At 45.2% G+C, this 12,825-nt stretch overlaps 1 protein-coding gene across 1 annotated transcript in view; it reads right to left on the bottom strand.

Annotated features, from left to right (window-relative positions):
- The window catches only part of LOC138498732 (GTPase IMAP family member 8-like), a 447,497-nt gene that overhangs the window by 216,093 nt on the left and 218,579 nt on the right, over window positions 1–12,825 (bottom strand). The window contains exon 3 of the mRNA XM_069622370.1: window positions 11,455–11,525. Coding sequence (XP_069478471.1) covers window positions 11,455–11,525 — 71 coding nt within the window. The remainder of the gene's footprint in view (window positions 1–11,454; window positions 11,526–12,825) is intronic.

Here is a 12,825-nt window from a genome sequence, read left to right on the forward strand (position 1 = left end):
TGGATCTTCAGAAGTCGCCACAAGACCTAAGAACCCGATGAGGAAGAAGCTGAGCCACCTGCAACCCAACGACACCACCGGTGAAGCCCAGCTGCAACAAACTCACCACTTTCCGACGACAGGGAAGATCTTCACTTGAAGAGTCACTCCCCCTTTGAGCTGGTAGGAAAAACCAGTTCGCCTTCGTTCGCTCCCAGAAGCGTTACTTGGTCGAATCGCCCGTTCCAAGCACCCCGGCGGCCGAATAGCCAAGGTCACCACTTTTGACTGCGAAAAAAAGGGCCGTACCTTTTAATCGGGAACTCCGCGGCTGGTTTCATCCTTGAGCAGTGCAACGACTCCAATTTTCCGCTACGACGAGATCCTCTCTTCCTCTGACTGGAACATCGAGCTGCAACCACTGCCAGGAACAACTGCCCCCGCTGAAGCTTCCTTCTCACTCAAGGTACTGTGTCCTGCCTGGCCTCCCTTTCTACAGAGTGCTCAAGGTGTCCCCTAAATCCTTGTCCTCTATACTGGGTTAGCCCCAGACCTGCTAATCTTTGCTTTCTGAACTTTTCAACCTCCTTTTTGACTTTATCTGCAAAGACTTTAAAGTGCATCTTCCACTGTGTGATCTTGGGCACATTCCGCCTTGCTCTCTCCAAGAGTGGGCCCGGCCTATGAACTTTGGCTCTACAGTTGACCCCGCCTTTTCTCTGTCTTGCTGTGTTCCATTTAAAAGTGTAGATTGTGTATTGCTTCCATACTCTGCCTTTTCTCTCCCTTTTTAAACCAAATTATTTGAGTGCCATCTAAGGTACACGCTCGCCTCTGTTTCACTAAGAAGTAGTGCTTTACCTATACTTGTCGAATAATTATGAAGGGAGGTGTATATACTTTCAATGACTGTGTTTTGAACTTGCTTGCCATATTAGTGCCAGTGTATTTTTACAAGTGTGTCTTTAAATAAATAATTATATACTTTTAATACCAAAGCTCTGGTCAGTGTTTGCTTGTGCTACTGTGTTTTTCACCCTATTGTGTATACTCTATATACTGCCTAACTCTTCTTGAGAGAGGTCTGACTGCTCAGCCACAGCTACCAGGTAAATCTGGGTGGTGCAGACTGCTACCAATTGGGTTTTAATGTTACTCCTGTAGTCTTAATCTTCTTGCAGTGCTCCCTAAGGGAACTGCACAGGATTCTGCCTAACAATGAGCACCACTTTTTGTGTGTGTTACACAGCACCTTCAGTGCAGTGACACAGGGTTGTCTTTTAGACTTCCCACTGAGTCAATTCTTCTGGGGCTGACTACTGTATGTATGTATGTATGTATGCATTTTATCTTATATAGCGCCGGTAGCCCCCCAGAAACATGTACACTGTATAAAAAGCAGGTCTCTGGGACTGGAAAGGCAGAGTCGCCACTGGAACCCCCCAGAAACATGTAAAATTGCCATTCACTTTATATAGTCACTTTAAACCACAGACCCAGTACACCCCATCTTACATGGAGTATTTGAAAGGGTTAACTCTTATCCCTTTTTGTCTGTGTCTCTTGGAGCCTTGTTTCTCTCCCGTTACATTAATACTTGGCTGGTGGCAGTGGTAACTACCCTAACGTTTCTACCACGATTATCTTATATAAATGTGGTAATGTTTTAGGCTATTATATTAGCCTCGAACATAAACCCGCTTGACCAAATACATTTTATTTTGGTTCTGGCTGGGTTTATTCGCCATTTCTTTTTGTTAAAGTCTTTCTCTTGTTTTTCTCTGCGCGCCAAACCGGGGATGATTCCTTTGTTCGCTGTCTTTTCACAGGCTTCTGCACAGAAGCCCTCCTTAAGGCGCCTGATAGTCTAGGAAGGCAGGATGTGAGGGAGGGATCTTCGGACCCCTGCCATGGATTTTCTTGGTAACCCAAGTTGCACTCTTGTCTGATTGGCTAAGGGGACTGGCCTTGCCAGGCCAGCCACCCTGCTGTGTGATTGACGGCCATGCTGTATGAATGGGGGAAAACTGCATAAAAAGCAGGTCTCTGGGACGAGAAAGGCAGAGTCGGCACTGGAACGGAAGAACCAACGAGGAACTGGAAGAAGGGGATCCCTACCATGACTGAACCGCCCGGTGAAGCCCTGCTGCAGGTCTGAATCTCTGAATCTGACGACAGAGAAGATCCTCCACAAAACTTTTTCCCTTGAGCTGGTGGGACCAACTAGTTTGCCCAAACTCCAAGCCAGGACCCCTCCCCTTGTCGAATTGGCTGTGCAGAGCTACAGTGGGCCGGATAGCAAGGAAGGTCAGACCCTGCTTGGGTTTTAAGGAGCGCACCTTTTATTTGTTGTTTTGCTCTGATGCTGGTTTCTTCCCTGGGTAGTGCAGGACCCTTCAGTCTTCCTACTTCATGTCAATCTGACAGTCGCTTCAGGAACCGTGAGCCTGCAGGAACCACCAGGAACGTCCGCCTCAGCTACAGCTCCCTCTCCGTTTTAACGTACTGTGCAAATCCGGTTGCTCGTTTCGTTCAACCGCGGTAAAAGTGTTTGTAATCTTTTGCCAATCTGAGGGCTTGTCCTTCTCTTTGAACTAACTTTTCGACCAACCAACCTCATCTGGATTCTGTGCCACAAACTTTACCACAAACTACCCTGAACTGTGTGATCTTGAGCAAAAGACTTTTGACCCATTGACTTTGGCCCTAAGCCTTTTCTAGCTGATCTCCTCACTGAAGTTCCTCTTGTTCAATTGCCCTGTGTACTTACCTGTTGGTTTTGCCTAATTTCTAATAACTTTGTCTTTCCCTCCCTTTTAAATTGCTGGAGTGCCATTTTGCTCCCACTTCATTTTGTGAGCTTAACATGTCTGGAAGGTGTGGTGGGGTGTATTTATGATTGTGATTTTTAACTTGCTTATAATAGTGAAATGTTATACAACTGTTGAGTAAATAAATATATATTCTTTTACTTAGAACCCTTGAGTCAGTGTTTGCCTGAATCATAGTAATTGCCGTCCTTTGTGTAACTATTTTTACTGCTCACTTACTCTTGAGATAAGTCTGGCTGCTCTGCTACTGCTACCACTTTAACTGTGTAGTACAGGCCTGTACCAAAGGTGAAATTGTACTGTCACTTGTAGTCTTAATTGTTTGTGGTGTTCCCAAAGGGTACTGCATATAATTCTGCCTAACAGCGACAAACAGCCTCTATCTCAACGGAGAAAAAACAGAGATTCTCATAGTAGGTGCTCCCGCCCTCTTTAGCAAGCTAATTCCAGAGTACACATCTATGGTCATAGATGGCACCCCAATTACCATCTCGGGCAAAGTCAAAACCCTAGGTGTCTACCTTCACTCCTGCCTTACCATGTGTAGACACATCAATTCACTTGCCTCCTCCACTGCCTAAACAGCCAAACTTATTGCCCTGAGTCGACCCTTCCTCACAACCCAGAACAGCATCGCCCTTGCAAGAGCTCTCATCTTGGCTAAGAAAGACTACTACAATATACTCCTACTAGGGACTTGCAAGAAAAACATAAATAAAATGCAACTAGTACAGAACAAGGCCCTGAGAAGGAAACATATATCACATTACAGGATATAGACACACTGGCTACCGATTCAAGCCAGAATATTACATAAAACACTCACCATCACTCATAAATATATCATCGCGATTGCCCCCAGCTATCTTGACCAATGCCTCACACTCAAAACAGCAGCTAGAACACTCAGATCCAAATCCAGCACGCACCTTATCATCCCCCGCTTCAAGAACTTCAGAACAGGTATTTCCAGCTTCCCGGTTACAGCCCATATAATATGTAACTCACTCCCACCCAACATTTAATGTAATGAGCCCTCCCTCCCACAATTCAAGAAACTACTAAAAACCTGGCTCTTTAACAAATTCTAACATTATGGTAGGCACAGTATTGCTCCTCTGCCTGGCCACTAGTCCCTCTGCTCTGAACCATTGTTCATTACTTCATCATTTCTGCATAATTTGTCTAATATCTTCTTCAACTATGCCCTGTCTACCATGTAATGCTGTACATTTCACTCTATTACTATTAAACTCTTCTTGTAACCAGTCCTAAGCACTTCTACCATGCAACATACTAAGATTGTTAGTATTCTGAAAGTACTCGTGTAACCTACGCTGTGATACCCTAGGGTCTGGGCGTAGAATCAAATGCAATAAATAAATAAATAAATAAAAACTAATGGAGAATCAAGGGAGTGCACCGCAGGAAGAACAGGAATTATTGAAATGGAGGGGGTGGTCTTTATCCCCCACAGAAGCGTTATGGTGACAAGACAGCACTGGAAAGCCGGTGATGCCAGTAGCATTATTAAAATTCATGCTTGAACAGTTGCATTACCCCATGCATGTAACTAGGGAGAGTCTTACTGCTGCGATTTCAGAAGAATGGTTCATTCCGAATCTGTTGGAACACTTTTCACTCTATATGGTTAACTGCATTGTGTGTCAAAGGTTTACTGCTGGGCACTGAGAACAATTAGAGAGGAAAAACCTCAAACAAATGGTCCGTTTCAGCATTTACATATCGGTTATGTTGATATGCTGCAGGTATGTAATGGATATATGTATCTATTAGTGGTGGAGTGCCCCTTTTCTAGGTGGATCGCGGCAGGTCCATGCACACACCCTCAGGTCACTTGCGTAGCAAAGTTTTTAGTGCACAAAGTCTTTCCGAGATGGGGTGTGTGTCAAGTGCTGAGATCTGACAATGGCCCGCATTTTGTTAATGAGCTAATTTGATCAGATATGGTTTCTATTGAATATTAAACATAGGTTTTCTTCTACTTATCACCTGCAAGTAAACAGGATTTCTGAGAGACTCAATGGCCTCCTTAAATAAAATGGCTTTGAAGAAGGGATGGCTATGTTGCCTACCCTTAACCTTGTATGCCCTTCGGAATTAGCCAGGATCAGGCCACCATCTCACCCCTCACAAGCTAGTAACAAGGCATCAAAAGAGAACACCACTTACACCTGCATAGGTGTATTCAATGGAAGGGACGAGAGGGGGGAACGTGGTGGCATTGGGAGCTACAGAAATTGGAGTGCAGGGCAGCAGGTTATTTTGCCTTGTAAGACCTACTCCCACCTTCCCCTGACTAGCTCCCCTCAAAGATCTCCTACCTCCCACTCACAGACCACCCACAGACGGCCACCACAGGTCTAGCCATTGGAACATCAACACTGGGGGTAGGGTGGAGACGTTGGGAGGGGTGGTAAATGGGAATGATGGTCAGGTGGAGCTGATGAAAGGTGAATGAGGAGTGGATACAACATGGGAAGTGAAGGGAGGTGGATGGATATCACCACATTATTCTTCCTGTTTCTCTTTTGCTCTATATGGATTTTATAGCTCAATCGTAGAATGTTGTTGGAAAAAGATACACTACATGTGTTCCTACGGCATAATTAATTAGATTCATCTCTAAGACTCTGGGCTACGGCTCTCCAGGATACAGTTTTTATTCTTCACATTTTTGCCAAAGCTTTCCATATGGGGATGGGGGAGCAGAAGGAAGCAGAAGTGGGTGGCCAATGGAAGGCCAACGTAGTGGGGGAACCTAAGGACAGACACAAAGGAGTACACGAAAAAAGAGAGAAGTAGACTTAGGAAGAGGTACAGAAGAGCATGTGAATGTGGAAGAGATGATGGAAGGATATATTTGATTTCCCATTTGAACAAATTGAGTGATCCTGGGCAAATCACTTTTTGTCAGCAAAGCCTGGCGAGGTGACTAGGTTATTCCACCCAGAGTTATACACCTAAATACTGACTAACATTTATTGCACTTGTACTACTCCCTGTAGGCTCCACACGCGTGCACCAGCTACCTAAGGCCATCTGTCAGTCATGTTGAAGAACCCCTTTGCCTTCTGTCTGCTACAGAGTGCAATCCTAAGCAGCATCTTTTTCTGTCATTCAAGTAGTCATGTGGGTAAATGTGTCACCCCCTGTCCTAACAACCTGGGTTTGAATCCCGGCTTCTGCTCCTTTTAAAGCAGCCTAAGAGACTATACCTAGTGAAAGGTGTGAATGGACTTTTCCAGATCGGGGAAGGTATTTATTGCCAGATCACATACCTGAGAAATTTGCTCAATTGCAACACTTTGTTCAGGGTACTCATACACCCACACACAATGGCAGTTATGCCCCACTGAGCACAAACCTGGCCCACCTAGATGAACATTCCTGAAGCCGGGCTGGGTCTGGAAAGCCACTGATGTGGCAGAGTCTGACAGAGCTAAAGAGTAGAGCTTGATCGTGGCCCTGGGAGTGTTGATGTGCTAATGGCTAGACCTGTGGTGGCCCTCTGTGGGCGTTTTGTGAGTGGGAGGTAGGAGATCTTTGAGGGGAGCTAGTCAGGGGAAGGTGTGAGTAGGTTTTACAAAGCAAAATAACCTGCTACCCTGCACTCCAATCTCCAATTTCTGTATCTCCCAATGCCACCACTTTCCCCCTCTCTCTCTCTCTCTCTCTCTCTCTCTCTCTCTCTCTCTCTCTCCCTCTCTCTCTCTCGCTCTCTCTCTCTCTCTCTCTCTCTGTTTCTCTCTCTCTCTGTCTCTCTCTCCCTAGCTCTATGTCTCTGGATCGGTATCAAATAGATGCGTTGCATCACATGGGAAACAAAACAAGCATTTGCAAGTTGGCAAATGGGGGAAAGGGCCGGTGTGGCAACTCAGCCATTATCATAACCTGCTAATGCTTATGTACGGTAAGCCGTTAAGGTTCAGTGAAAGGGCAGCTTAACATGTGAGGAGCGTAGTCACTCATTTGACCTTCTTTAGTATGTTGGTTAGGAGGCTGAGCAATGTCTCGAGCCTTACTCTAAGGTGCTCAGGTGCTATGCTCAGTGGCCTACTGGGACCTTTGGCCATCGAGGCAGTGCAAGGAATATGTCAGACATTCCTCAGGGGATTGGTACTGGCAGGTGCTGGAATCCCTGCTCATTTTCCCCTTGCGGTCTTCCCTACAGTCTACCACAAGCCCCAAAGTATTTTCACACAGCCCAAAATGACCCCCACCATCCCAGCAAGAGCTACAACACACCAGGTCTTGACCCGGCAATAGGCCTTTGATGTCAGAGCGATGCTACAACCCTGTATGGGCTCTTTACGATGAAATGAGGAGCAAGAAGGATGGATTGTGGAGTTTGGATTCCTCCTGTACATCTTTATGGCACAGGGAGGTGAAATGGCGGCAGGATGGTGAGGAGCAGTGGGTTGGCAGTGACAGACAGGGGTTTTGGGTTTGGGGATATGATGGACTTTCTAATAAGGTTGCAATTTTAAGTTTGAGGTCTCTTTGGCCCCTACTTGTGCCACATATAAATGATGGGACCAGCGATAAACAGCCATCCTTTATTCATCCAGAGTTAAATGGTTGTCCTTCCAATGGGTGGGTGGGGCTGTCATGGATTAGCCTAGGCACACAGTGTGAGCTATTCCCCACAGTCTCCAGGAGCAATGGAAAGTACTGCCTCTCCCATTAACATCTATTTACACTACTGATGAGAGTGAAGGAGGAGAGGGGCCGCTGTCTGTTTCTCTGAAGTGCTTGGGGCGGTGACTGAATTGTGCTCTTACATTTACAACCGTTACACAATTTGGTAAGATGTCCTAGGAAAATATCAGAGAAGGCAGCAGAATTTAGCCCACGCTCGCTTCTAGACTGGGAAGCTGCTATGTGTGTTCTCTGAGTCAGGGCCGGTGCAAGGAATTTTGCCACCCTAGGAAAACTGTCAGATTGTCCCCACCCCACTCCGGGTCCTCGATCGGATGAAGACTGAGAAGCTAATTTCGGAGGTTCATATATTTAACCCCGGCCGGGAGAGTGGCGCGACCCCACCCGCACTTCCCCTGCAGCTCCCAGGCTTCAGCCCATGAATTTAAAAAGACAATCAAACGGCCTAAGAAAAACATACTGACTGTGATTTAAACAACTCCACTATGTCATATAAAGAAGAAAGAGAGGTTTTAGTGAATGTCCAAGCCTTATCCCAGGTGTCCTGAACTGACCAACAGAAAAGCGGTGTCCACAAGACTGGCTTCTGTAATAAAACTATCCAGCAAGTACAGGGACTTTGAAAGGTGCTCTATAGACATAAGACTTGACACTGCTTTGAAGAAAAGGATGTATGTGGCAGCAGACATGCTTGCATAGAATAGGGACAGGGCAGGGGCTTACTGCCCCATCACTCCAGACAAATATAAATGTGTCTAATTTGGTGATGCACCATTTAACATTGTGTTCAAAGTCTAAAACAATAAAGCTTCGCTAGCTGCTACCAGTACTGAGGCAACTGCCCTACTTTTGTGCCAGCTTCAGGACAGAACGATTGGCTAGCTCTAACACACACTTAGGGCCTCATTACGAGGTTGGAGGCAGCCATGGAGCTAAGCTCCATGGCTGCCTCCAAAACCCTTCCGACTCCTCCCTGGTGAATGGAGCAATTACCGGTCCATTCCGAGGTCGGAGGGACCGGTAATTCCCCATTCACCAGGACCATTCCCCAGTCCCATTATAGCCCCCATAGGGCTCAATGGGAATGGGGAAGGCGCTAATAACGGTACCGCAAATTGCGGTACCGTTATTAGCTAGAGTCCCTTTGCCGGTCCCGTCCTTAACGCCTGCAAAAACCAGGCATTAAGGAAGGACCCGCAAAGGGAACTCGTAGTAGGGAGGTAAGGGATTACCGGCACCGGTGCCCTTACCGGTGCCGGTAATCCCTTACCTCCCACCTCGTAATGAGGCCCTTAGTAACTTACTCACACTCACACTCACTTGCATGGCATGCTCTCTTCCATGCACACACACGTACACTCATACATGTATACACTCTGTAAGGATCGGACGCCATCTTAGTTGTAAAAATGGCCGATCTAAACACAGTCCAATCTGGCCTGAACATCGGAATAGAATGGAGCCTGTTCCTTCGAAAATGACTCATCATTGTGCCTGCACATCAGCTGTTCTCCAAAATACATGAATCTGAGATACACTGTATTACTGTGTTTATTTTTTATCACACAGCCCATTTTTGTGGGGTTATGCCAACAAAGTTCCTTTGTTCACACTTAGACTGTCTGAGTCCATTCTGTAAAAGTGCTCAATTTGGGCCCTTCGTCACGGTATTTTGCAAAGCCCAGTCAATTTTGTCTTGCAACACCGTTTTCAATCCATCAGTGAACATAAACAGCACCACAGAAGAAAAATGCGGCTTTTTTGCAGTGATTAGAGCAATTTGTTCTGCATTTTCGTTCATCGAGATCAGCCATTTTTACAACTAAGATGGCGTCCGATCCTTAGTACCTACACGGTCTAGCATTTAAAATACAGACACACCTGATCCGGAGCCTTCAGCTTTTCCATTCAGCGCACGGAACCGTAACAGTCTACACCTTGCTGGCAAGACACGCCGGGTTGAGAACAGGTAAACAGATTAAAAAGATTAAAAAGTCATGCTGCCGCTGGTTAATTAATTAATTATGACCCCTGTGAGTTCAGTCTCTTACCAGCTCTTTATTTGCTTCTTTCTTGGAAAACAGTCATACGACGTCCCATCCGAGAAGTTTGTCAAATACACACAAGGCACTCCCTTCAGTCCGGGTCCTTCAGACAGCATACTGGGGTTTTCCGTTAATAATACCAACAAAACGAACACCGTTCCATCCAACTACACTCCGCGTTGACCAACGGACACGGCTCGTGCTAGAACGGGTCCAAAGGTATTTATTATCAGCTGTCGGACAAATGTTAGACATACTTTTGATAAAAATTCAATGTTTAAAGTTTTTAAGCGCACAGTTTCGCTTTCAATCACAATTCAACAATGATACAAGTGGTTCCGAAAAATCAATAGCTACAAACTAAAATTTGGCTTTACCATTATTTTGTAGCCCTTTCCCAAACTGTAAGTTTGTACAGTTGATGACATCGAACTTGGTCCACACAGTCACCACCTTCGACGCCTCACACTGCCACAAAGTAATTGTCAGGTTAGTACCAATGGTTGCACGTGCACACCTATAGAGATCCTCTCTTTAGTTTTTAAAGGTGCCACTAACACTTTTCCTTGTGTTTTTGGTTTTTAGCTGCATCATTATGCATCTGTGTCCCTAAAAACGTATCGTCCTGAAGACGGGCTCAGCACATGTCACATGACAGATTAAGCCAGCCAGAGAATTTTTCCTGTTTTCAAACTATATCAGATGACGCCTAGAAACACATTTCTCTGTGTCGACAGAGCCAAGGACCAATAAAATATAAACTGAAGATATATGCAATGTCAACATCACACTTATACTAACCTCACTCAACTGTTTGCTTTTTAAAAAATGATGACGGTTGCAGTTGTTGTTTGACTAGAAAAATGGTGTTTTTCTCACTAATTGTTTTTATGTTCTTTAAACAGAATGCATTATGTTTTTTAACATGTTAGTTTTCTACGGATTAATTAAAATATGTTGATCTCTATTTCTTTCCCCTGTCCTATTTGGATCATTCTGACCAATATGACCGTAAACACTTAGTGCAACCAGGTACACCCAGCATTTGTAGAGGCGGGTAGCTGAGTCTATCTCAGGCAGGGCAGCTACCTGCGGCAGCAGGCTTCAGCTAGTGCAGGGCAGGCCATGGATGGTCCAGAAAAAGAAGAATAATCACACAAGCCTCACGAGGGTGTGTGGGGTGCTAATGTGCAGGTGCAGCCTGAAACCCTGCACAGAGCACAGCACCACACCCACACGAGACACAAACCTTACGGTGCCTGCTGCTGCAGACAGTGCTGAGAGTGCTGCCTTCAAGTAGTCGAGACTCGAGAGAGAGAAAATAATAAATATATGTATACAAAAATTGCGTAAGTGGTTATTGCCTTCGGTCACATTTGCCGCTCTAACATTTTCAGCTTATAGGCAAGCACCTAACCTTGCCTAGTGGTAGCACCGGCCCTGCTCTGATACCAGAGAAGTAATGGAGCATTGCCCTCCCTCTCTTAAGTTATATTCTTTCATAGTGGTTTGGGCCAAGTAAAAGGAAGCACTGAAGAGGCTGCATGGACTTAGAATGTATAAGCACTTAACAGCCATGGTCAGGATGGTTATATGTTTCCGATCCTTTTTCTTTATCGTAATCTATATAGTTATTGGTTTTGATATAGGTGAGTAGGATTTATTTTCTGTGTAATATGCCAAAGGTATACATTTGGGTGATGTGTCGGTCAGCTGTGTAGGATGTGTGTGTTTACATGGTACATACTGGATTTGTGGATTGTGTGTGACATGTACAAGTGGTATTTGTGTAAGCATGCAACATGTGTTACTATAGCACAGGGTTTGTATGTGACACATGAATAAGTGAGTGTGTGCAGATGATGCGAGAATGAAGTATGTGTTAGGTGTCTCTCTGTCTTTGAACAGCATCTTACTTGTTTGCATGCCACCGGGACTGGGTACCAGACGACGGCTGTATCCTGGATCGGCTGCCACTGCAGGGAAGCTGAAATGTGAGGACAGGAGAAAGAGTTCAGAACCTCCATCTATCAGACATCTGAGTTTAAGTAAGTTCACCAATGTTAACACAACCGTCATATTTTTTCGATTTTGTTTTTAGTAATGATGATGAAATTCCTGTTAAGGTCGAGATTCATCACTGATGCTCTACCTTTTAAACAGTTTAACAAATGCCACAAAATGCACAGGACATTACATGTATGCAGGCCAAACTGCCTAATTCACTGTACTTTAGTAAACACATAGCATTGTTTGCAAACGTGAAGATGATCATCAGCCATGCTCTTCGTTAACTTGCTCTTTTCCTTGCTGTTGTGCAGGCCAGTCTTTCCATCAGTCAGGTCAGTCTTCAGAGTATTATCCCCCTTTGGGCCACCCTTCTTGTCGCTGGATGGGACACAGCATCAGCTTCATTAAGATGTATGGTAATCATAAGCTCCCCTCCCTACCCCTTCACAGTCAGTGCAAAGCTGAATCACTTTGGTGATCAGGGTTCGTTCCACTGTGTTGCATCACACCTAGACTGCAACACCTTGCTGGCAGAGTGTGAGGCGATGCTCTCAAGGTGAAGCCCTCCCACAGCAATAGAGGAAAAAGTAAAAACTTTGCATGATAGAACATCTGCTTCATATAGAACAAATATACATACAATTACACCCACCCATGTGTTGGTACTCATTTATCAACCTTAGCAGGATGAAAGGCTGAGTTGACCTTTCCAGGATTCGAACCTCCAACCTGCAGATGACCCACACATTGCAGAAGTGAGCCCTCAACCCACTGAGCTATACTACTGGCTAGACTTACCAGAAACAAAGAGCAACATGCTGCTGGCCACAGCACAGGAGCCTCAATAAAAAAAAAAGTTTAACCAATTTATTTTTAGGGGTAGCAAGAAAGAGCACAGGGGTAGCAAGAGAGAAGCAAGGGAGACATCAGGGGTTGCAGGTCACACCTCAATAACATCCCTGTTAAGAGGGGCAGGCAATGGGATGTGAGTACTGGTTTTCTGACATAGTTCACATGTCTGAATAAAGGGGTTTATATCAGCATGGATACCTGGCCAGTAAAACTTCCCACTGATGTGTGCCTCGGTCTTGGATTGTCCTAAGTGTCCCCCTCTCAGATGGGAATGCACAATCTTCTGGTGTGTTTTGGGGATTACTAGCTGACTTTTAGTTAGGCCTTCTGTGGATGTTTCTTTTCTATATAGCAATCCTTGTTTTAATAAGAAAAAAGTACTTCCCTTCTCTGCTCCCTCTCTTTCAGGTCTTGCTTGTAAGAAA

This window comes from Ambystoma mexicanum, chromosome 5q, assembly GCF_040938575.1.
Source record: "Ambystoma mexicanum isolate Mex_15411 chromosome 5q, UKY_AmexF1_1, whole genome shotgun sequence".
Lineage (NCBI taxonomy): Eukaryota > Metazoa > Chordata > Amphibia > Caudata > Ambystomatidae > Ambystoma > Ambystoma mexicanum.